The 27520-nt window shown below is 41.7% G+C and overlaps 1 protein-coding gene across 1 annotated transcript in view; it reads right to left on the reverse strand.

Moving 5' to 3' along the window:
- VANGL2 (VANGL planar cell polarity protein 2) overlaps window positions 1-27520 on the reverse strand; it is a 405349-nt gene that overhangs the window by 201508 nt on the left and 176321 nt on the right. Inside the window, exon 3 of the mRNA XM_044058935.1 lies at window positions 26724-26847. Within this exon, the coding sequence (XP_043914870.1) occupies window positions 26724-26847 (124 nt within the window). The remainder of the gene's footprint in view (window positions 1-26723; window positions 26848-27520) is intronic.

Consider the following 27520-nt stretch of genomic DNA (forward strand, 5'->3'; position numbering starts at 1 on the left):
ATCTCTTCCTCCCCTTGTCTCTCTCTCTCTCTCTCTCTCTCTCTCTGTCCTTACTATTCTCTTTTTTGGATTCCCTAACCACAGGCCTTTGTCCAGGAGGTTGAGTCCCATCCTGGGTGGGAGAGGAGACAGTGGCCAAAGTAGAAGGTGTGGTCACGGCCGTGACCACAATGGAAGAAGAGGTAGCTGCTTCTGTAGCAGGGAGAAGTCCCTTAAGGATCAGTTTTGCCCTACAATACTTTAGGGCTCTGGGGTTGAGCCCCCACACAAACAGAGTAGCCTGAAGATAAATGAGCTGCTTCCAGACACACAACACACAGAGTGTGGCCATCCGCTGGGGACAACTTATGGCCACACACTGTGCATTTTCTAAAGCTCAGCTTGGCCTGCTGACCAGCCATATCCAAGACACAAAAAGTTTAACCTAGTAAGGTTTAAACTAAACTACCCAACCCAAACACTCACACTCTGTCAATCAGAAGGAAGGGGAAGGGAGACAAGACCTAAACTAAATACACAAGAAACAACTTTTTTTTTTTTGAAAAGGACATGATGTAAAATGAGGGAAGGGGAGGCAGGGGACAGTAGGAAGCTCAGCTGCACAATTAACAACTCAGAAAACCCACAAAAAAACGTAGAACAGTACCTACCACGCCTGGAGCTCTAGACCACGGTGCTTGGCAAAGCTGCGGCAAATGAGATCTGAAGGAAGGAAGGAAGGAGATGGAGGGGTATTATGGATAAGGGGAGGAGCTTGGATAAGATGCTGTTGAAACTGCCGTCTTGGATCTGATCCGGATCTGACATCCGACAGATTGATAATCAAATGAAGTTAACTACTTCAGATCTAACTGTTTGAAGACCAACTGGAATTGCTTTCCTCAAAACAAACTTTTGGGTGGGGAACCTTCACCCAATACCACATCCCCATGGAAAATGGAGGCCCCCTACAATCTGCCCTTTGTTACCCCTACCTCCAAGATCATCAAACACAGAAAAATTTATAAAATGGAAGTTCTGAAAGACAAGTATGGTTGGACAGTCTTAATCAAAGATCTTTGGTTTATTGTTTTCGACCGGGACACCATATGCCACCGTTAACAGCTTTGCATATTACCATTTCTCTCATTGTTTCCTCTCTTGTCCTTTACTGCTAAATCATTTAGGTGGTCAGTGATGGAGACAACACTTTAGTTCACTTTTGCAGTCTTTAAAATCCTGTCCATGTTCACTCACTTCAGATTACATACGGTGCAAAGGCTAGGTGCAAATGTACTACTCATACACCCAAATAGCTACAAGTCAAACATAAAATTAGAGCCATCATATAACACGACAAAAATATTAAATATGAGGCAAGTCAGCACAAACTGGTTAGAGGAAGGACATTGACATGGAATGCACCAATCTCTAGAGGTCATTCTGACCATCAATAACCACAGCACGGACATTGATGAATGAGTGTTAGAAAGTACAGTTGTGTACACTTACCATAAATGTAGATGTTACAGTGTATTCACTGTTGCAGTCATTACATTTGGGTAATCTGCTGGCAGGTTGCCCTCAGTCGGCCTGATTAACAAAGTCTTGGGTCCTGCGTCAGATGCTGTCCCTTCTTCCATGACATCAGGTTGTCAGGGGTATAAAACATGCAGCCAACGCCATTTTCATCAGTTTTTCTTACCCCAGATGTCAGGTGCCCCCCCAAATGGGGAGCAAAATATAAATATATATAAATATATATGCATGTAATTTAGAACACAACAAATATACCTGCAAATAAAAGCAAATGCACCAAAAAGGCTTTTGAGCATAGTAAAAGAAAGAAGAGGTATAGTAAAAGAAAAAACAGGGGCTGGTGGGTGGGTAACCCGGACTGCAACAGTGAATACACTCGAACATCTACCTTTATGGTAAGTGTACACAACTGTACTATGTTCTTCGTGTTTCACTGTTGCAGTCATTACTTTTGGGTAGAATCCCAAAGCTATGGATAGGAGGATGGAACTAAACAGCATTAGGAGCAGCTATAAGGCCCTGCAGGACAGAAGTGGCAAAACCTGCTCTGGATTTAGAGAAGAGAGGTAAATAGTAATGCTTGGTGAACGTATGAACTGAGCTCCAGGTAGCAGCTTCTAGAATGTCTCTGGTAGGAACCCCTCTGAGAAAGGTTGCAGAAGTAGATGCAGCCCTGGTGGAATGAGATCTGATCCCCTTGGGAACAGGTTTACCATGGTGCATGTAGCAGAAACAAATACAATGGCTTATCCATTTTGAAATAGTCTGCTTTGAAATAGCCTTTCCCTCTGCACATGCAGCAAATGCTACCAGTAATTGCGCAGATTTTCTTAGAGATTTTGTCCTGTTTAAGTAGAATCTTAGTTGTCTGTGTACATCCAATGAATGCAGTATCTGCTCACCTTTGTTCTGTGGATTTAGGAAAAAAGTTGGCAGATGAATGATCTGATTAAGAGCCACACTAGATACCACTTTAGGCATAAAGGAGGGGTTGGTCCTGAGTGCCACCCTGTCCGGGTAAAAGATAATAAAAGACTCCACTGCCATGAGAGCCTGTAGTTCTGAAATCCTCCCAGCTGAAGTGACTGCTAAAAGAAAAGTCGTCTTCCAAGAGAGAAATTTTAATTTTGCAGTAGCAGCTGGCTCAAAAGGAGGTAAGTGAGCTTTTCTAACACAAAACTGAGGTCCCATGCAGGAGTTGGTGCTATCCTGGGAGGTCTTAAATTTTGGCCCCCCTGAAATACTGCTTTAGCAGGGGATGAGAAAAGAGGGGAGGCTCTGTGTTGTAATGAGCTGAAATGGCAGAGGCATGGATTTTTATGGAAGAGAAAGATAGGCCCTTGTGAAGCATCTCAGTTAAATATTGCAGAATCTGAGGAATATTGGGCATTGCTGTGCTTATTCCTTGTGCCTGGTTCCAGGCACAGAATCTTTTCCATTTATCAGCATAAGATTTTCTAGAAAGAGGCCTTCTAGCCTCCAAAATGACATCCATCACATGTTTACTGAGACATGTTACTGGTGAAATTAGTTGATTAGCCATGCTGCAAGATTCAACGTTTGGAGCTGACCGTGCAGAATTTGATAGTTCTGCTGAGACAGTAGGTAAGGAGTCTGAGGCAGGTACCACAGAGGAAGGCGTGACATGTTGTGTAGGAATGGATACCAGTGTTGGTGAGGCCAGTCTGGAGCAATCAGAATAATTTTTGGTTTTTCCTGTCTGACTTTTAGTAAGACCTTGGAGAGCAGAGGCAGAGGGGGAAAGGCATAGACTGATAGTTTTTTTCCAGCTGAAGGATAGAGCATCAACTTTCCAAGCTTTTTTGTGACAAATTCTTGTGCAGAATTTGTCCAACTGATAGTTTTAGGGTGAGGCAAAAAGATCTGCGTCTGAGCTCCCCCATTTGCGTGTCAACATGCTGAAGATTTGTGGAACCAGTTTCCATTCGTGTGGGTCCATAAGATTTCTGCTTAGTTCATCTGCCAGAGTATTTTGCTTTCCTGGCAGGAATTGAGCTTGTAGATGTATTTGATAAGTCAAGGCCGTGTTCCACAAATCCATGGCTAGTCTGCAAAGGGGGTAGGAATGGGTACCCCTCTGCTTGTTTATGTACCACATGACTGTGGTGTTGTCTATCAGTAGTTGTCCTGGATGAAGATAGTCCTTGAAGGCTGTCAGATAATTCTGTACAGCTAGCATCTCTTTCTGGTTGATATGTAGGTGCATTTGATTTGGGATCCATTGGCCCTGAATGCATCTCCCCTGCCAGATGTGCCCCACAAGCATAATCTGATGCATCTGTAGTCAGGGTTTGGGTGGCAGGGGGTGGAATGAATGACAGACCCTTGTTTTGGTGACAGGCCTCTGCCCACCATAGGAACTCTTGCTGCAGGCAAGGAATGATAGGAATCATTGTTTCCAGGCTGTGACAATGTTGACTCCATAAGCTTCTTAGGTACCACTGAAGTTTTCTCATATGCAGTCTTGCATATGGAATTATTAGAATGCAGGAAGCCATGAACCCCAAGGCCTGCAGAATTTGCCTTGCAGATAGCTGGATTTTTGTGGCCACTTGTTTGAAGTAAGTCATTAATTGAATTTGTTTTTCTGGCATAAGGCAAGTCATCTGGGCAGTTGTATTCAAGCTTGCACCCAGGAATGTAATTATTTGAGAGGGTACCAGTTGTGATTTCTTCTCATTTATGGTGTACCCTAGACAAGTTAGAAGCCTTTTCACAAACACCAGATATTTTAGAAGAGTGTCCTTGTCTTCTGCCTGAATTGGACAATCGTCCAGGTAAGAATAAATCTGAATGTTTCTTTCTCTGCAAAATGCAATTACTGGTGCCAGGCAGTTTGTGAAGACCCTGGGCACAGTAGATAAGCCAAAGGGCAGTGCAGAGAATTGGTAATGCAAATAGCCTGTTTTGAAGCGGAGGTATCTTCTGCAATATTCCCTTTCTGGGATATGCAGGTAAGCCTCTTTTAAGTCTAGAGTTACCAACCAGGCATCCTTGCCTAGCATAGGCAGTAACTGTTGTAGAGTCAGCATTTTGAATTTTGGAATGTCCAGAAATGTATTTAGAATGGATAAGTCCAGAATTGGACGCCATGATTTGCCTTTTTTGGGTACCAGGAAAAGTCTTGAATAAAAACCTTGTCCCTTTTCCTTTTCTGGTACTGGTTGAATAGCCCCCATATTCATGAGGGACAAACTTGTTTCTGGGCCTCTGCTCACTGATTTGGAGGCAGACCTGGCCATCCGTTTGGGATTGGCAATGTGTGGAAATGAAATCTGTATCCCTGGGATACTATATTTAAAACTCACTTGTCCTGGATAATTAGTTGCCAATTTCTTGCATGAAGTGCCAGTTTTCCCCCCCAAAGGGGCGGCCAAAAGATAAGTGCTTGGTGTTTGCAGAGGAAATTCATTGAGACTGTTTACCATAGGAAGGTGCCTTGCTACTTCCAGATTTGGAGGTGGAGTCACCCCATTGTTTTGTTCTATAAGTTCCTTGAGACTGAAACCTGGAGCCTTTGGAGTGTCTGGGTTTGACCTGAGCGGCTCTGGTAGGTACTGGAAAGGACCAATTCTTAGTAGGCCAGTGCCTACTGAACCTGGGTGGCTGCACTTGTAGGAAATATTTTACAGTTTGCAAAGATTTAGCTTTATCTTCCATCTTTTACAAAACTTCTTCTGCCTTATTACCAAACAGAGTACCCTGTTGTAAAGGAGCATCCAACAATTTTGCTTTAACATGATCATGCAGATTTTGCTCCTTGAGCCAAGCATGCCTTCTTATCACAGATCCAGTTACAGTGGCCCTGCAAGAGGCCTCCAAGGAATCAAAACCACATTGCAAAGTATGCTTTCCAACTTGCTCAGATGAATGCAATAAATCATGCAACTCTTTATTTTCCACACAGTCAGAAATCAACATCATTTTCTGTTTAAGTAAGCCCATGACATGCTGCTGATATTTAAGCATATGAAATTGACAGTTTAAAGCCCTGATTGCCAAGGATGCAGACGTGTAAACCGTCTTACCCCATCTATCCAGCGCCCTGGAGTCTCTATAAGAAGGGGTAGGATTTTTAGCAGTAGAAGCCTTAACGACCTTGAGACCCTGAGAAATGGTTTCAGGGTCAGCAGTAGGGTTTTTAAAGAGGAATTTGTGGGAGTCAGGAACCCTGTGATATCTGTCTGGCTTACTAGGAGCCAGAGGCAGGGAATCAGGAGCCATGCTGGATTCTGAGAAAACATCATCAACAAGGCCTATGCTGAAGAAGAAGGAGGAAATCCCTAAGCCTCTTTTTAGATTCTGAGAAATCCTGACTCTCCCAGTGAAAGGGTTCCCTTAAGGTATGCAAAGTTTCTCCAAAAGAAAAATCCTCAGGAGGAGAAGCGGAAGGGATGGAATCTTCTGCATCAGAGTCCTCATAAGGTGGAATAGATCATTCCTGATCAGAAGAGGAATCAGAAGAAATAGAAACCTGATCTGATGATTCATATTCAGTGCCTTGCCTAGGCCTCTTAGCAGGAGGGGGATGGGAACCCCTGATCAAGGTAATTAAATCCTCAGTCATTTTGATCATTTGTTTTTTGGGCATAGGGGACTGTGCACGTGGCCCAAGTGTCATTTTTTTAGACACAGAAGTTGATTCTGGCCTAGGTTTTGAAGATGGCGTCGGTTCAATATACAAATCTTTAGGCCAGAAAACACCCTCAGAAGCCGGTGCCTGCTCAGCGGCTCTGGACCCATCTAAGGTAGAGACATCCGCGGGTTCAATACTTAAAGTATCTCGCAGCATACCGGACTCCGAATGGGTCTCAGTAGAGGCCTGCGAATCAAAAGTAGCGGGTATCAGGGGCTGCAAAAGTGGCTCATTGACTGGCTTAGGAGAAGCTTTGTCGTCGGTTTTGGACCTCGACAGTCTGTCTCTGTCTTTTTCTTTGCAGTTTTTGTGAATTCCGGTAGTCGGATTGCTAACTGACGACATTTCTGGATAGTTAAATCTTGAGCCAAAATATTTTGAAGCAAAAATATACAGACGCTTAATAGTGCGTTGATTAAATTTAGCACAAAACCGACAGCAAGGCAAGTTGTGGTCAGGGCCTAGGCAAGGAATACAGTACAAATGAAAATCCTTATGAGGTATTTGCCTCCCACAAGTAATACAATTATTAACTTTTACTGACATCGGTAAGGAGCAAGAAAAAGGTTCCCCAACGGGGTACTTAGCTTTAGGTTGAAGACTTCGGTTCTGAAACTCGAAAACAAAAATTTCAGAAGTCGGCCGACTGGCACTTGCAAACTGCTTCTGCTTTGGGCACCACGTGGCAAGAAAGACTGATAAAAATGGCATCAGCTGCATGTTTTATACCCCTGACGACCTTATGTCATGGAAGAAGAGACAGCAACCGACCCAGGACCCAAGACTTTGTTAATCAGGCCGACTGAGGGCAACCTGCCAGCAGATTACCCAAATGTAATGACTGCAACAGTGAAACACGAAGAACATGATACAAAAGGTGACATCTCTGCTGCCTGGGGGGTATTACAACTGCAATGCTTGTCGCTAGGGTCTAAATACTAATCCTAGTGATGGTGGAGTCAACTTGGGGGTGGAAAAGAGCAGTGTTGGCCCTCTGTTCCTGTCCTAGTGCACACAGAGTTTTTCTAGTGTGTGTGTTAGTGATCCCTGCTGAAATCTACAAGACTGATAACTTGCAGGCAATTCAAGAATGCATGTGGCGCTCACCCTCCCCATGCACTTACCCTAGAAACATTGCTGAAGTAAGTGTCCTGCTGAACTGCTTGCGGGCATGACATATATATATATATATATATATAAAATGTGTAAGTGTATGTGTATATCGGGGAGGGGGCAGCTGTACTCAGATTTTAAAGGTCCCTAAACACTTCATCTCAGCCTCTGCTTACTATTTATAACAGGTGCCTATCATTTATAACAGGTGCCAACAAAGGTGCTATTCCACAGAGCATGAAATAGAGATAAACTGGGTTAAGACAGCGTGACCGCTTAAGAATGTAGTATAGGTAAGACAGCGTGATCACTTAAGGATGTAGTATGGATAAGACAGCGCGACCGCTTAAGGATGTAGTATGGATAAGACAGCGCGTCCGCTTAAGGATGTAGTATGGATAAGACAGCGCGACCGCTTAAGGATGTAGTATGGATAAGACAGCGCGACCGCTTAAGGATGTAGTATGGATAAGACAGCGACCGCTTAAGGATGTAGTATGGATAAGACAGCGTGACCGCTTAAGGATGTAGTATGGATAAGACAGCGCGACCGCTTAAGGATGTAGTATGGATAAGACAGCGCGTCCGCTTAAGGATGTAGTATGGATAAGACAGCGCGACCGCTTAAGGATGTAGTATGGATAAGACAGCGCGACCGCTTAAGGATGTAGTATGGATAAGACAGTGTGACCGCTTAAGGATGTAGTATGGATAAGACAGCGCGACCGCTTAAGGATGTAGTATGGATAAGACAGCGCGTCCGCTTAAAGATGTAGTATGGATAAGACAGCGCGACAGCTTAAGGATGTAGTATGGATAAGACAGCGCGACCGCTTAAGGATGTAGTATGGATAAGACAGTGTGACCGCTTAAGAATGCAGTATGGATAAGACAGCGCAACCGCTTAAGGATGTAGTATGGATAAGACTGCGCAACCGCTTAAGGATGTAGTATGGATAAGACAGTGTGACCGCTTAAGAATGCAGTATGGACAAGACAGCGCGACCGCTTAAGGATGTAGTATGGATGAGGGTGAGTTGACACATGAATTAAAAAACACATCGATTAAAAAAGTACATAGGTCCAAGTCAAGCCATCAATGAAATTAGGATGAGATTCCCCTGGTCAGATTTGGAATTTTTTAGAAACTGAACTTAGCAGAAATAATTCTTTAAACAAAAGACTTTAACATGAACACAGCTGCAGCGTTTGATCACTTTGCTGCCCATGTTCATTTTGTGTTGGGTAGAAATCAAAAATATTGTACAAACTCTATAGAAGTCTCTGAAATGTCCCTTAACTACTAATTTTCTTGAAACACAAGTGCCTAATACCAACACATAAATATCTTCACATTTCCTCTCTTCCTATGCTTTTCCCTTGAAAATCTATTATACAGTAATATTACTTATTACTAACATCCTCCTACATTGTATACCAATACGAGCCAGATCACACTGTATACTAATATAACCCAGCTCACGTAGTATAACAATAAATCCCAGCTCACGTTATATACCAAAATAACCCAGCTCACACTGTATACCAATATAACCCAGCTCACACTGTATACCAATATAACCCAGCTCACACTGTATACCAATAAATCCCAGCTCACGTTATATACCAAAATAACCCAGCTCACACTGTATACCAATATAACCCAGCTCACACTGTATACCAATATAACCCAGCTCACACTGTATACCAATATAACCCAGCTCACTTTATATACCAAAATAACCCAGCTCACACTGTATACCAATATAACCCAGCTCACATTGTATACCACTATAACCCAGCTCACATTGTATAACAATATAACCCAGCTCATACTGTATACCAATATAACCCAGCTCACGTAGTATACCAATAAATCCCAGCTCACGTTGTATACCAAAATAACCCAGCTCACACTGTATACCAATATAACCCAGCTCACACTGTATACCAATATAACGCAGCTCACACTGTATACCAATATAACCCAGCTCACATTGTATACCACTATAACCCAGCTCACATTGTATAACAATATAACCCAGCTCATACTGTATACCAATATAACCCAGCTCACATTGTATACCAATATCACCCAGCTCACACTGTATACCAATATAACGCAGCTCACATTGTATAACAATATAACCCAGCTCATGTTGTATAGCAATATAACCCAACTCATGTTGTCCAGCTCATACTGTATACCAATATAACCCAGCTCACGTAGTATACCAATAAATCCCAGCTCACGTTATATACCAAAATAACCCAGCTCACACTGTATACCAATATAACCCAGCTCACACTGTATACCAATATAACCCAGCTCACGTTGTATAGAAATATAACCCAGCTCACGTTGTATAGCAATATAACCCAGCTCACATTGTATAGCAATATACCCCAGCTCACATTGTATAGCAATATACCCCAGCTCACACAGGTTCATAGGTTCGTACTAGGCTATCTGCCCTAGGGCATTTATAAGCCTAGCCAGAATGTGTGTGGCTTTCGCCACCCCTTGGGATGAGAATACTATGCCCATTTAGGGTTTAGTTTACTGTGCCTCTGTCTAGTAGTGACACAGAGATGACCCCCAGGGTAAACCTATGATCTCCCATCCACTCGTCAAGATTTCTCTTGAAGAGAGCTAGTGAGGGGCTCTGTCTAACGCGGACTGGGATTCTGTTCCAGAGTGTAGGGAGCCTCTGGGTTATGAATCTGTCCCTCCAGCATGTCCTATTTATTTCTGTGTTGAGGTTATAGGTTCATAGGTTCGTACTAGGCTATCTGCCTATATTTTTTCCAACGAGCCATTTTAAGCCTAGCCAATTATCCCTTGTGAGACTCAAACCCTGCACCTTGTGTTTGTAAGGCAAACACCTTAGACATTATGCCACCCTCCCAACATTACATACCAATATAACCCAGCCCACACTGTATACTAATATAACCCAGCTCACACTGTATACCAGTATAACCCAGCTCACGATGTATACCAATATAACCCAGCTCACACTGTATACCAGTATAACCCAGCTAAAATGTACACCAATATAACCCAGCTCACACTGTATACCAATATAACTCAGCTCACATTGTCCAGCTCACACTGTATACCAATATAACCCAGTTCACGTTGCATACCAATATGACCCAACTCACATTGTATACCAATATAACCCAACTCACATTATATATCAATATAACCCAGATCACTCTGTATACCAGTATAAACCATGAGCGTTCACAATTTGTGCGATTTTCTCATATGATATAGACCAGTATACCAATATAACCCAGCTCGCGTTGTATACGAATATAACCCAGCTCACGTTGTATACCAATATAACCCAGCTCACATTGGATACCAATATAACCCAGCTCACATTGTACACCAATATAATCCAGCTCACATTGTATACCAATATAACCCAGCTCACATAGTATACCAATATAACCCAGCTTACATTATATACCAGTATAACCCAACTCACATTGTATATCAATATAACCCAGCTCACATTGTACACCAATATAATCCAGCTCACATTGTATACCAATATAACCCAGCTCGCGTTGTATACGAATATAACCCAGCTCACGTTGTATACCAATATAACCAAGCTCACACTGTACACCAATATAACCCAGCTCACATTGGATACCAATATAATCCAGCTCACATTGTATACCAATATCACCCAGCTCACACTGTATACCAATATAACATAGCTCACATTATGCACCAATATAACCCAGCTCACACTGTACACCATTATAACCCAGTTCACGTTATATACCAATATAACCCAGCTCACGTTGTATACCAATATAACCCAGCTCACATTGTATACCAGTATAACGCAGCTCATTCTGTACACCAATATAACCCAGCTCACACTGTATACTAATATAACCCAGCTCACACTGTACACCAGTATAACCAAGCTCACATTACATACCAATATAACCCAGCTCACATTGTATACCAGTATAACCTAGCTCACATTGTATACCAAAATAACCCACCTCACATTGTATACCAATAAAACCCAGATCACACTGTATACCAATATCACCCAGCTCACACTGTATACCAATATAACCCAGCTTACATTATGTACCAATATAACCCAGCTCACATTGTAAACCAATATAACCCAGATCACACTGTACACCAATATAACCCAGCTCACGTTGTACACCAATATAACCCAGCTCACACTGTACACCAATATAACCCAGCTCACATTGTATAACAATACAACACAGCTCACTCTCTATACCAGTATAACCCAACTCACATTGTATAACAATATAACCCAGCTCACGCTCTATACCACTAGAACCCAACTCGCACTGTATACTAATACAATCCATCTCATGTTGTACACCAATATAATCCAGCTCAGACTGCATACCAATATAACCCAGCTCACACAGTATACCAATATAACCCAGCTCACACAGTATACCAATATAACCCAGCTCACATTGTATACCAATACAACCCAACTCACATTGTATACTAATACAATCCAGCTCACATTGTATACCAATATAACCCAGTCCCAGCTCACACTGTATACCAATATAACCCAGCTCACACTGTATGCCAGTATAACGCAGCTCACGATGTATACAAATATAACACAGCTCACATTGTATACCAATATAACCCAGTTCACACTGTATAACAATATAACCCAGCTCACGTTGTTTACCAATATAACCCAGCTCGCACTGTGCAGCAATATAACCCAACTGACTTTGCATACCAATACAATCCAGCTCACACTGTATACCAATATAACCCAGCTCATGTTTAATATCAATATAACCCAGCTCACATTGTATGCCAATATAAACTACAGTTTTGTACCTACCATAAATGTAGATGTTCGAGTGTAAACACTGCTGCAGTCATTACACTTGGGTTATCCTGCCGTGAGGCGGTTCCCCAGTCGGCCTGAGTTCCAAAGTCTTGGTCCAGCGTCGGTTGCTGTCGCCTCCTCCCTGACATCAGTGCGACAGGGGTATACAAGATGCAGCCAATGCCATTTTCTTCAGTTTTTCTTGCCCCAAATGTCAGGTGCCCCCAAATAGGTAGGCAATTCAAATTGCTAGTAAAATATACAAAAGAAAAGCAAACAACCATTTTTAGTTACCAGCAAATACTCCCCATAGGTAATAAAGGGTAGATGACCTAGGTAAGTACCAGAAAGTAAGAGGGGAAGGACGGATGGTAACCTGGACTGCAGCAGTGTTTACACTCGAACATCTACATTTATGGTAGGTACAAAACTGTACTATGTTCATCGTGTTACACTGCTGCAGTCATTACACTTGGGTGGAATCCCAAAGCTGAGGTAGGGAGGCTGGATCTATAAGGCATTAGGGGTGGCTATAAGGCCCTGCAGTACAGCAGTGGTGAAGCCAGCTCTGGATTTGGAGTATAAAGGCAAATGGTAATGTTTGGTGAAGGTATGCACAGAACTCCATGTTGCTGCTTCCAAAATATCCTTGGTAGGTACTCCTCTGAGGTAGGCAGTTGAAGTGGCTGTTGTCCTGGTGGAGTGAGATCTAATGCTGCTAGGTACAGGTTTCCCATGGTGGGTATAGGAGAAACGTATACAGTGTCCTATCCATTTTGAAATAGTCTGCTTTGAAATGGCTTTTCCCTGTGCTCCTGCAGCATACGCTACCAATAATTGCTCAGATTTTCTGAAAGCTTTGGTTTTGTCCATGTAGAAGTGTAACTGCCTGTGAATGTCCAAAGAATGTAGTAGTCTTTCCCCTTTGTTCTGTGGTTTTGGATAAAAAGTTGGCAAGTGAATAGGTTGGTTTAGAGCCACACTTGATACCACCTTTGGCATAAACGTAGGGTTAGTTCTTAAAGACACCCTGTCCTGGTGGAAGATGAGGAAAGGTTCCACTGCCATTAGTGCCTGTAATTCTGAAACTCTTCATGCTGATGTTATTGCCAGTTGCAGAGCAGTTTTCCAAGAGATGTATTTTAATTCTGCTATGTTAGCTGGCTCAAAAGGAGGTAAAGTTAATTTTTCCAAAACAAAGTTGAGGTCCCAAGTTGGTGTAGGTGCTCTACGGGGCAGTCTTATGTTTTTAGCCCCTCTGAGGTACTGTTTGAGCAAAGGATTAGAAAAAATTGGTGGATCCGTGTTGTAATGAGCAGAAATAGCTGAGGTGTGGATCTTGATGGATGAGAAGGAGAGGCCCTTGTCCAGCATCTCAGTTAAGTATTGAAGTATCTGAGGAATGTTTGGGACAAGAGGGTCAAGGCTGTGTGCTTGGTTCCAGGCACAGAATCTCTTCCATTTTTCCAAGTAGGCTTTCCTGGTGCTAGGCCTTCTGGCCTCTAGAATGACATCCATAACAGCTTTGGAGAGAGGCATTGCTTGCCTGACTAAGGAATTTTCCATGCAGCTAGATTTAAGGTTTTTAGCTGGCTGAGAAGTATCTGATTGTTGTGTTGTGTCAACAGCTGTGGGATACGAGGCAAAATCCAGGGTGGTTCTTGTGCTAAGTTCTTTAAGATTGGGTACCAGTGTTGGCGTGGCCAGTCTGGTGCAATCAGGATCATCTTTGGCTCTTCCTGCCTGGCTTTTATGAGTTCCTTTGGAAGGAGAGGTAAAGGAGGGAAAGCGTATACTTGTAGTTTTTTCCAGCTGAATGAGAGGGCATCCACTTTCCATGCTTGTGGATGGTAGCTCCTTGTGCAGAATTTCTGTAAATGGCAGTTCATTGGGGATGCAAATAGATCTAAGTCTGGGCTCCTCCATTTTTGTGTTATCATTCTGAATATTTGTGGGTCCAATTTCCATTCATGGGGGGTCCATGATGTTTCTGCTTAGGTCGTCTGCCAGTGTATTTTTCTCTCCTGGCAGGAATTGTGCTTGCAGATGAACTTGGTAGTTTAGAGATGTGTTCCACAAGGTCATGGCTCGTCTGCAGAGGGGGTAGGAGTGCGTGCCCCCTTGCTTGTTTATGTACCACATAACTGTGGTGTTGTCTGTCTTTAGTCATAATTGTCCTGGATGCAGCAGGTCCTTGAAAGCTATAATTGCATTTTGTACAGCTAGAATCTCTTTTTGATTGCTTTGGAGATGTCTTTGCTCTGTGGGCCACTCACCCTGGATACATTTTCCTGCCATGTGTGCTCCCCAGGTGTAATCTGATGCATCTGTTGTCAGTTTTTGCCTGGCTGTGGGTTGAGTGAAAGGCTGTCCCTTGTTGAGGTGACAAGCTTGAGCCCACCACTGAAACTCCTGTTGAAGGCATGGGATTAGTGGTATAACTGTTTCCAAACTTTGACAGTGTTGAGACCATACACTCTTTAGGTACCATTGAAGTTTCCTCATATGCAGTCTGGCATATGGAATTAATAGTATGCAAGATGCCATGTAGCCCAAGGCCTGCAGAATTTTTCTTGCAGGGAGTTGGGTCTTTGTTGCCATTAAATGAAAATATTGAGTCAGCTGTCCTTGCTTGGTCTGGCATGAGATAAGCCATCTGGGCCGTTGTGTTCAAGCTGGCACCCAGGAATATTATCTGTTGTGAGGGCACTAGTTTTGATTTCTTTTCGATTACTGTGTACCCCAGGCAACTTAATAACTTTTTTACATATGCCAGATGCTTTAGTAGAATGTCCTTGCTCTCTGCTTGAATCAGGCAGTCGTCCAGGTATGGATAAATTTGAATTCCTTTTTGCCTGCAAAATGCAATTACTGGTGCCAGGCACTTTGTGAAGACCCTGGGCGCAGTAGATAACCCAAAGGGCAGTGCAGAGAATTGATAGTGCATTGAACCAGCTAGAAATCTGAGGTATCTTCTGCAGTTTTGTCTGTTAGGGACATGCAGGTATGCCTCTTTAAGGTCCAAAGTCACGAGCCAAGCTTTCTTGCCCAGCAAGGGAAGAAGCTGCTGTAGTGTCAACATTTTGAATTTCGGAACATCCAGGTAAGCATTTAGAGAAGAAAGGTACAGAATGGGCCTCCAGGCTTTGTCCTTTCTAGGAACCAGAAAGAGTCTTGAGTAAAATCCTTGTCCTTGCTCCTGTGGCGGCAGCTTTTGAATAGCTCTCATGTCCATGAGTGCTGTAAATTTGTTTTTGAGCCTCTGCCCATTGATTTGGTGGCAGATTTGGCATTCCTTTTAACCTTGGCAGAGTGTGAAAGTGGAACCTGTAACCTTGAGATACAATGTTGAGAACCCATTTGTCTTTGGTGATGCAATGCCAATTGTGATAGAAAAGTGCCAGTTTTCCTCCTAAGGGGGCTGCCAAGAGAGAGCTGTTTGGCAGCTGCAGTGGAAAGTCATTGAGGCTGCTTTTTATAAGGTTGAGGCCAGTCTTCCCCTTCTTTCTGGCCTGGTGTACCCCATTGTCGAGGCCTGTAAGGGCCTTGTGCCTGACCTCTACCTCTTGGACATCTGTATCTGCCCCTTTGAGGTCTGTCTGTGACTGGAAAGGACCAATTCTTTGTTGGCCAATTTCTGCTATAACGAGGAGGCTGAACCTGTAAGAAATCATTCACCGTTTGCATAGATTTTGCCTTATCCTCCATCTTCTTTAATACCTCCTCTGCCTTAACTCCAAACAGCACATCTCGCTGCAAAGGTGCATCCAATAATTTGACCTTAACATGATCTGGTAACGTATGTTCTTTTAACCAAGCATGCCTTCTAATGACAGAGGCTGTAACTGCTGCTCTACAGGAGGCCTCTAAGGAATCAAACCCACATTGCAAAGTATGTTTTCCCACTTGTTCAGCTGTATGCAATAAATCCTGCATTTCTTTAAAATTAGGAGGATCTGAATCTGGAAGCATCTTTTGTTTCAACTGACATCAAAAATATACCTTCTATCTAATCTATCCCATCTGTGTAATGCTCTGGAATCTCTGTCAGAGGGAAATGGGTTTTTTGCTGATGAGGCCTTAATCCCTTTGGGTCCCTGAGAAATAGTTTCAGGGTCAGCAACAGGGCTTTTGTACAGAAATTTGTGAGAGTCAGGGACTCTGTAATATCTATCAGGTTTAACTGGGGCTGGGGGTAAGGAGTCAGGGTTTAAACTGGATTCAGTGTTCACATCATCCACAATATCTAAAACTGGTGGGATAGCAAGGGGTCTGTGTTGAGGCAATAAAAGGAAGTCTCAGAGCCTTTTCTTGGATTCTGAGTAATCCTGGCCTTCCCAATGGAAATGTTCCCTGATGGTATGTAAGGTTTCCCCAAAGGAGTAGTTCTCAGGTGGTGAGGATGATGGAATTGATTCCTCAGCATCAGAATCCTCATAAGGGGGTAAAGAATATCCTAGGTCTCAGGATGAGTCTGAGGAAATAGACACCTGGTCGGAAGATTCATAGTCTGCATCCTGTCTGGGCCTTTTATCAGGAGGGGGATGGGACCCCCTGATCAGGGTGACTAGGTCTTCAGCCATTTTTAGCATTTGTTTCTTAGGCATGGAAGCCTGTCCTGGAGAGAGTTGTGTCTGTTTCTTTGCTTTTAAGAAGGGCTTAGACTTAGCAGAGGGTTTAATAGTTAACTGGGTAGGTCTGAAAACACCCTCTGTAGTTGTGGATTGCTCAGCTACTTTGGTTCCCTCTGTAGGGTTAGGATTGGAAAGCTGAAACACTAGTGCATCCGAAGGCCCAGCCAGCTCCACGTGGGAGTCGGAGGTAGTCTGCGGTTCGGTGGAAGCGGTCGTCAGGGGCTGCATAGGCACCTCGCTGAAAACCGGAGAACCAGCAACCAGCCTAGAAGAGGCCTCATTGTCAGTTTTGGGCCTCGGATGCCTGTCCTTGTCCTTGCGCTTGTGCTTTTTATGAATTCCGGTGGTCGGAAGTTCCGAAAGCATGGTGTAATTGAATTTTCTCTCAAAATAATGTTGGGCAAAATCAAACAGACGTCTAATAGTGCGCTTGTTATACCTAGCACAAAACCAACAACCAGTGACGTCGTGGTCAGGGCCTAGGCATGGAATACAATAGGGGTGGAAGTCCTTATGAGGTATTTGCTTCCCACAAGAAATACAATTATTAACTTTTACTGACATTGGTCTGAGGAAAGAAAAAGTTTCCCCAATGGGGTACTTAGCTTTTTAAGAAGACTTCGGTTCTGGATTCGGAATGAAAATCTCAGGAGTCGGCCGACCGGCACTTGCGAACTGCTTCTGCTTCGGGCACTGCACGGCAAGAAAGACTGAAGAAAATGGCATCGGCTGCATCTTATATACCCCTGTCACACTGACGTCAGGGAGGAGGCGACAGCAACCGACGCCGGACCAAGACTTTGGAACTCAGGCCGACTGGGAAACCACCTGACAGCAGGATAACCCAAGTGTAATGACTGCAGCAGTGTAACACAATGAACATCCCAGCTCACATTGTATACCAATATAACCCAGCTTACGTTGTATACCAATATAACCCAGCTCACATTGTATACCAATATAACACAGCTCATGTTGCATACCAATATAACCCAGCTCACACTGTATACCAATATAATCCAGCTCACATTATAAACCAATAAAGCCCAGCTCACACTGAATACCAGTATAACCCAGCTCACACTGCATACCAATATAACTCAGCTCACATTGCATACCGAAATAATGCTGCTCACATTGTATACAGATATAACCCTGCTCACATTGTATACCGATCTAACCCAGCTCACTTTGTACACCAATATAACATAGCTCACACTGTATAGCAATATAACTCAGCTCAAGTTGTATACCACTATAACCCAGCTCACACTGTACACCAATATAACCCAGCTCACATTGTATACCAATATAAACCAGCTCACGTTGTATACCAATATAACCCAGCTCACGTTGTATATCAATATAACCCAGCTCACATTATATACCAATATAACCCAGCTCACACTGTATACCAGTATAATCCAGCTCACACTGTATACCAGAGTAACCCAGCTCACATTGTATACCAATATATCCCAGTTCACACTGTATATCAATATAACCCAGTTCACACAGTATACCAGTATAGCCCAGCTCACATTGTATACAAATATAACCCAGCTCACACTGTATACCAATATAACCCAGCTGATGTTGTTTACCAATATAACCCAGCTCACACTGTATACCAATATAACCCAGCTCACACTGTATACCAATATAACCCGGCTCACGTTGTACAACAATATAACCCAGCTCACATTATATACCAATATAACCAAGCTCATGTTGTATAACAATATAACCCAGCTCACACTGAATACCAATATAGCCCAGCTCACTCTAAACCAATATCACCCAGCTCACGTTGTATACCAGTATCACTCAGCTCACGTTGTATACCAGTATAACCCAGCTTACATTATATACCAATATAACCCAGCTCACACTGTATACCAATATAACCCAGATCACACTGTATACCAATATAACCCAGCTCACGCTGTATACCAATATAACCCAGCTCACACTGTACACCAATATAACCCAGCTCAAATTGTATACCAATATAACCCAGCTCAAATTGTATACCAATATAACCCATCTCACATTATATACCAATATAACCCAGCTCACACTGTATACCAGTATAGCCCAGCTCACGTTGTATACCAATATAACCCAGCTCAAATTGTATACCAATATAACCCAGCTCAAATTGTATACCAATATAACCCATCTCACATTATATACCAATATAACCCAGCTCACACTGTATACCAGTATAGCCCAGCTCACGTTGTATACCAATATAACCCAGCTCACGTTGTATACCAATATAACCCAGCTCAAATTGTATACCAATATAACCCATCTCACATTATATACCAATATAACCCAGCTCACACTGTATACCAGTATAGCCCAGCTCACGTTGTATACCAATATAACCCAGCTCACATTGTATATCAATATAACCCAGTTTACACAGTATACCAGTATAGCCCAGCTCACACTGAATACCAATAAAACCCAGCTCACACTGTATACAGATATAAACCAGCTCACACTGTACACCAATATAACCCAGCTCACACTGTACACCAATATAACCCAGCTCACACTGTATACCAATATAATCCAGCTCACAGTGTATACCAATATAACCCAGCTCACAGTGTATACCAATATAACCCAGCTCACACTGTATACCAATATAACCCAGCTCACATTGTATAACAATATAACCCAGCTCATGTTGTCCAGCTCATACTGTATACCAATATAACCCAGCTCATGTAGTATACCAATAAATCCCAGCTCACGTTATATACCAAAATAAACCAGCTCACACTGTATACCAATAAATCCCAGCTCACGTTATATACCAAAATAACCCAGCTCACACTGTATACCAATATAACCCAGCTCACACTGTATACCAATATAACCCAGCTCACATTGTATAACAATATAACCCAGCTCACGTTGTACACCAATAAAACCCAGCTCACACTGTATACAGATATAAACCAGCTCACACTGTACACCAATATAACCCAGCTCACATTGTATAACAATATAACCCAGCTCACGTTGTACACCAATAAAACCCAGCTCACACTGTATACAGATATAAACCAGCTCACACTGTACACCAATATAACCCAGCTCACACTGTACACCAATATAACCCAGCTCACATTGTATACCAATATAACCCAGCTCACACTGTATACCAATATAACCCAGCTCACATTGTATAACAATATAACCCAGCTCACGTTGTACACCAATAAAACTCAGCTCACACTGTATACAGATATAAACCAGCTCACACTGTACACCAATATAACCCAGCTCACACTGTACACCAATATAACCCAGCTCACATTGTAGACCAATATAACCCAGCTCACGCTGTATACCAATATAACCCAGCTCACACTGTATACCAATATAACCCAGCTCACACTGTATACCAGTATAACCCAGCTCACTCTGTATACCAGTATAACCCAGCTCACTCTGTATACCAGTATAACCCAGCTCACTCTGTATACCAGTATAACCCAGCTCACTCTGTATACCAGTATAACCCAGCTCACTCTGTATACCAGTATAACCCAACTCACTCTGTATACCAGTATAACCCAGCTCACTCTGTATACCAATATAACCCACCTCACACTGTACACCAATATAACCCAGCTCACATTATATACCAATATAACCAAGCTCATGTTGTATAACAATATAACCCAGCTCACACTGTATACCAATATAGCCCAGCTCACTCTATACCAATATCACCCAGCTCAAGTTGTATACCAATATCACCCAGCTCACGTTGTATACCGGTATAACCCAGCTCACACTGTATACCAATATAACCCAGCTCACACTGTATACCAGTATAACCCAGCTCACTCTGTATACCAGTATAACCCAGCTCACTCTGTATACCAGTATAACCCAGCTCACTCTGTATACCAGTATAACCCAGCTCACTCTGTATACCAATATAACCCACCTCACACTGTACACCAATATAACCCAGCTCACATTATATACCAATATAACCCATCTCACGTTGTACACCAATATAACCCAGCTCACGTTGTACACCAATATAACCCAGCTCACGTTGTACACCAATATAACCCAGCTCACACTGTACACCAATATAACCCAGCTCACAATGTATAACAATATAACCCAGCTCACACTGTATACCAATATAACCCAGCTCACAATGTATACCAATATCACCCAGCTCACGTTGTATACCAGTATAACACAGCTTACATTATACACCAATATAACCCAGCTCACACTGTATACCAATATAACCCAGCTCACATTGTAGACCAATATAACCCAGCTCACGCTGTATACCAATACAATCCAGCTTACATTGTACACCAATATAACCCAGCTCACATTGTATACCAATATAACCCAGCTCACACTGTATACCAATACAACCCAGCTCACGTTGTGTACCAATAAAACCCAGCTCACGGTTTATACCAATAAAACCCAGCTCACGTTGTATACCAATATAACTCGGCTCACACTGTATACCAGTATAACCCAGCTTACACTGTACACCAATATAACCCAGCTCACATTGTACACCAATATAACCCAGCTCACACTGTATACCAATATAACCCAGCTCACATTGTATACCAATATAACCCAGCTCACACTGTATACCAATATAACCCAGGTCAAATTGTATACCAATACAACCCAGCTCACATTGTCCACCTCACACTGTATGCCAATATAACCCAGCTCACATTATATACCAATACAACTCAACTCACATTGTATACTAATACAATCCAGCTCACATTGTATACCAATATAACCCAGCTCACACTGTATACCAATACAACCCAGCTCACGTTGTATACCAATATAACCCAGCTCACATTGTCCACCTCACACTGTATACCAATATAACCCAGCTCACATTATATACCAATACAACCCAACTCACATTGTATATTAATACAATCCAGCTCACGTTGTATACCAATAGAACCCAGCTCACATTGTATACTAATACAACACAGCTCTTCTAAACCACTATCATGAAGTTGCTACCAGAACACCAACAAAATGTACTGATGAAGAGACCTGTATCTTCACTTTTCTAGCCATTGCCTACCCTCATCATACTGTCTAGACAATAGACTTCTAAAAAGTGAAAACATAGTTAGGGATGCAGGTCCTTGGGTTGACATCTCTCTCTCTTTTGACCATCATGTAACAATGGTTGTCAGGAAATCCTTTTACTGAGCTCAGATAATCGCCAAAGGAATATTGTCAAGTACTTGGAAGAGAATCTCTCCCCTACACACACACACACATACACACATGTATGTATATATGATCATGCCAACTGTTGAGCATAAGGTCCCCTTTGGGATGCATCTCACTTAACATATCAGTCTGTTAGAAAGACCTCAAATGCTCCTAACCAAACAGATCACAGGCCTAAAACATGTGACCTACCAAGAGAGTCTGGAAACTCTATCCCTTTACTTCAGTGAAGCCTAAAACTTCACCAGAAGAAAAATAAAACACAGTGGAAGGACAGGATTATAATCCAGCGCCTCCTAAACTACTGAAATAAACCTATCCTGCATGTTAAGCAGTAGGACTCGCTACCTTCCTTTAAAAATAAACTAGCTAACTAGATGGATATCCACAAATTTACTACAGTATTAACTGGTGCTGGCCTTCCTGAAAAAAGGAGGTGCTGCCTGAAGGAGTATACTGGCAAAGCAAGAATGTTTGTGAGACTCAGTGACCTTGAAATATCCATGAATCAGTATCTATAAATAAAATGCATGTCAGTGATTTAACCCTTATACAAACTGTTCAGTGTACACAACTACAATTTAACTTCTCTCAATCAGGCACGGCATTTAATTTTCAAACTGCATCTATTATACCCAATTCAAAACTTAACTATGTTTTTTATATCTGCCTGCTTGCTGTTAAATTATAATTTCTTCAGTTGTTAAAAATTGCTGAATGTTAACATTTTTCAGAGCTTTTCTCCCAAGGCCACCACTGAAAACAAGCCTCTTATGGCCTGGTTGATTTTCCTAGCAATGAAATGCAAACAAGTTAAATACATTATCTTTATTGAAAGTGATAGCTTGTTCCAAATATAAATTATATCTGCTTCATGCCTATTACCTCCATGATTTTGCATCTCTAAGTAAGATTTAATGGAGATGCAATATTTCCCTTTAGTTGATACGATGCAAAACATATTTTTCTAACATCTGGCAGTGTAAAACACTTTTTATACTTTCTTTGTTGCACATTAACTGCAGGTCTGTAAACTGGAAGGACTGCATTTTGAAGAATCTTATATAATGTAAATGCATGCTTTAATATGCAATCTGGCATTGCCTGCCTTACTTGGAAGTGTACAAAGGGCACATGCACACCGCAGAAAAAGCATCTGATCGTCTTGGTGTCTGCAAGTCCAAAGGTTCAAATATCTGCATTCTGAGGGAATTCTAACCATATCTTTCTAACCACTGTGACAACAATGTAACTACGATATAGCCAGACCTACCATAACATTATGGACTCCCTGAATTTAGAAATAAGACTGACCATAAGTAAAGCAGTTTTGCTACTTCAGTTGGAATAACACTTGCAAATTAAGTTTACTACTTCAGACACCAACTTACCTAAAATAAGAACTGTACATAAAAAAAAATTATTTTGTGCTTCAAACCTCTTACATGTGACACTGTGACTTTTACAACAGGCAATGATGTCCAGCTAAGACACTTAGCAAAGGAACAAACTATCAGCCTTACGCACAAAGTCTTACTTCACAAAATGTGTCCTCTACAAGTGTCTGAAGTGGACAGTGCTTAAGTATTACAAATGCATATTAATCCAACAATATGTTGTCAGAAATGTTGGGGGAGCAAATGGTTGCAACTTTTGAGGTGGAAATGTGTGGGATACACAATCTGAATTCCCCAGACATAGAAACAACTTAGTAAGGTTAATGCTATTGCCTGGTAAAAAAATTGTAAATCAAAACCAAATGCGACTGAAGTACTGAATATTGTAAAAGAGATACAAGAACTGGAGGTAGGTTATTTAAACAAGGAAAGAGTAAATTACATAGAAACAAATGGAATCTGTGGGAGCAATACATGCAGGACAATGTTCAGGAGGAAGAATTAGGTTTAAAGGAATGCAGGAATTGAGCAATTTACATCATGCTGGAGTGAAGAGTGAATGGCAGTTATTAAAAAAGAAAACCCATCAATAACACACTAAAACAAAGAAAAATATTATGGTTTGTTTTCTTTTCCATTTATGTATGTATGCCTGAGTAATGATTTGAAATGTGAAGATTCGACAGAGGCTACATATGAAGATTGAGCACTTTCACCAACTGACTTGAGTCGACAAAAGTGCTCTTCCTTCAAATAAAGTGATTTTAATGGAAAACTAATAGTGTAAGAATTTTTATTCTACTGCATACTTCTTAAAAACAATAAGATAACTCCCATCTGCTTAGAAAAACAAGGCTCAGGGAATCCAACACCTGTTCTAACAGCTAAGCCTAGATAGAATGGTCAACAAGATCAAACAGCTTTTAAGTGCTAAGCACACACAATTCTGGTGCAAGGCCCCGACAGCTGACACAAAGACCACTGGATTAAAGACCATCAGGTACCAAACAGGCTTGAAACTCTATCCCTATAGTCTGTATCTTACAGACTACTACATAATGATTTATATCTGACATTTTGTGCTGTTAAGGACCCACCTCCTTCATCTCCTGCAGCACCACACAAAACAACTGGCATCAAAACGTTTGAAACTTGCATGTCCATCAACAAATAAGTAAACCATGATGAGGGGTGCTGGTTTATTAATTAGTGCCTTTGCAGTGCTGGAATAATCATCTGTTACATATAAAACAGGGTGATACCACTCTTCCTTAAATGCAAACCTTACCAATCGGGTAGGCACCCCTATATTCATCCTGGGTTTGATTCGTTTTGTCCTCCTGGAAGGGCAGGAGGTTCCCTGTGAGAGTGGCTATTGGCAAGGTGATTATAGTCTATTATACAATTCCTCCCCTAAAACGTGCATGCTGATTGGCCAGCCCAACCAGCGTGCCCATTGTAAATCCCTCAATATACTAACGGAAAAAGGTCCGGTCGCCCGGACTTTTTCCGTTAGTATAAAACACTGTCTCGCTATGTTAAAGAGTTTAACATAGCGACACAGGTTTAAAAAAAGCAACGGAGATCTCCGTTGCTTTTTTTAAAGCTGTCTCGCTATGTTAAACTCCTTTAACATTGCGACACAGTGTGTAAAAAGCAACGGAGATCTTGCGATCTCCGTTGCTTTTTTTTTAAAGCTGTCTCGCTATATTAAATGGGGTTAACATAGCGAGACAGCTTTAAAATAAGCAACGGAGATATCCGTTGCTTATTTTAAAGCGGTCTCGCTATGTTAAACCCATTTAACATAGCGAGACAGCTTTAAAAAAAAAAAAAGCAATGGAGATCTTTACTGTTTCGCTATGTTAAATGGGTTTAACATAGCGAGACAGCTTTACAATAAGCAACGGAGATCTCCGTTGCTTATTTTAAAGCTGTCTCGCTATGTTAAACCCATTTAACATAGTGAAACAGTGCTTTTGCCCACAGCTCTGATGTACTGCGAGGCATGCAGTACATCAGAACTGCCGCAGAATACCAGACAGCTGCGGAAGGGCAGTAAGAGATTATACAATGCCATTATTTAAGAAAAGTAATTATTTCTTTTCTTAAATAATGTCATTATATAACAATAACCACTTCTGGGTGTGGGTAATGCTGTATTTACCCACGGTTGGCTTTGTTTGGTCCCTCGGGTTTCGCCCTCGGGACCAAACCACGCCAACCGTGGGTAAATCCAGCATTACCCACACCCAAGCGTGGGTTATTGCTATACAAACAGACTCGTATTTGCAAATCTGTTTGATAAGAAGGACTCGAACTACTGTGGAAATATTTACGAAGCACTTACACAAACCCTTTGTACTGCTTGTCATTCTTTTCTAGATCAAATTCCTTCAATGGCACCTGTTTTTCACATGCAGTCATGCTTACTTTCCAGTCATATCCTCTTGAATTCTTCGACATCTTGTAACGACTGGTTCAAGACAAAAGCCTTGCAAAGCAGTATGACTCCTTCCTTGTATTTATCCATGTTCCAAGCAATGGCAGGCATGCACTACAACTACTTATCCACTAAAACAACTTAAATCTCAGCATTACAGTGCACCATGCCAGCACGATGGAGCAGGTGCCACCCAAACATACTGACATCACTACTAACAGCTCACTTCTACATATCGTTCCAAACATTGGAATTCTCTACCTCAGCATATTCAGTTCATTAGTGACACACATTCATTTAAACATTCCATAAAGGAATATTTCATCAAACATAGGCCTTGCTCATGTTCTCCACCAGGCTAACTAATTTAACCCCTTATTGTCTAACATCCTTCTCTCCAGCACCCACTGTCAATATTTTTTGGCTTCAGTTTGTGATATATTTATCCTGAAAAAAATATATATATATATATATATATTTTTTTTTTGTTTTTGTTTGTTTGTTTTGTTTTGTCTGTATGAGTAGTATAAGCTTATTGTACTACCATTGTTATATGTTTTTAGATAAAATGTCAAGGAACTTGCGTTTGAACTCCTAATGTAATTGTTATACGTACAGATGTATAATTATGTAATTTTCCTTGGAGCTTTTCTCCCTGGGTCTCCAACTAAAATGGGCCTCTGGCTCAGTCGGACACTACCTGGTTATCAAATGTAAATAAATAAATAAATAAAATAAAAGCAGGAAAAAGTCGATGCTCAATACACTGCTTCTGCAACAATGCTTTCAAGTATACTTAACCCTCTCTTCTCCTCCTCTTGTTGACTCATTGTCAAGTAAGGGTTCCCCAGGAGCCTGTATAGTTACTGATTTGTCACCTCGACTTCCTTCCCGACTTTTTGATCGATGTCGATCTCGTCGGTCTCTGTAAAAGAGGAAAAAATAGAAGCTTTATCTAAGAAAACTAAACAGAAATTGCAGTAAGTAGTCACAGCATAACATTAGGGGGGATGTACAAAAGAGATCAGGGTCATAAATGGAACAAAAGGCAGGCCAAACCAAATCTTTATTCTACCCACAAGTTTAGCAATGTGCTGTGGGGATAATGCAAGCTACCACACTAATGATGCAACAACAGTGATGAGAAAAAAAGATGACACACCTACCTGTCCATCTACAGCCTTTTTAATAAACGTTACTTAAAAGAGCTGATGGAAGGTGAAGTGATTTGAACTGGGAGGCCGACACCATCAGATCCCAATATGTCCCTTATTTACAGTGTGAATGACTAACCCTCTTTGTTTACAAAAAAGCATGTGCCTGAAAGCAAGCATACCTCTCAGCGGTACAGATTTTCGCAGAATGTCCAGATATTTGCTTCATATTTTTGGACCATCTCTCATAAAATTGTGGTTTTCTGGCAAATTACTGGCAAATCATTAAAGACTGAAGTTAGAAAATAATGACAGACATTTGAATTTCAGACTTCATACCCTTCAGAAAATGCATGCTAATGCAAAACCTGTTATTCTATCAAGTTTCTATGTAAGAGCAATATTTAAAAATTGTCCCTATTTTAGGGCCTTTGTCCCACTTTT

Source organism: Protopterus annectens, chromosome 17.part0 (genome assembly GCF_019279795.1).
Source record: "Protopterus annectens isolate FY-2018-M chromosome 17.part0, PAN1.0, whole genome shotgun sequence".
Lineage (NCBI taxonomy): Eukaryota > Metazoa > Chordata > Ceratodontiformes > Protopteridae > Protopterus > Protopterus annectens.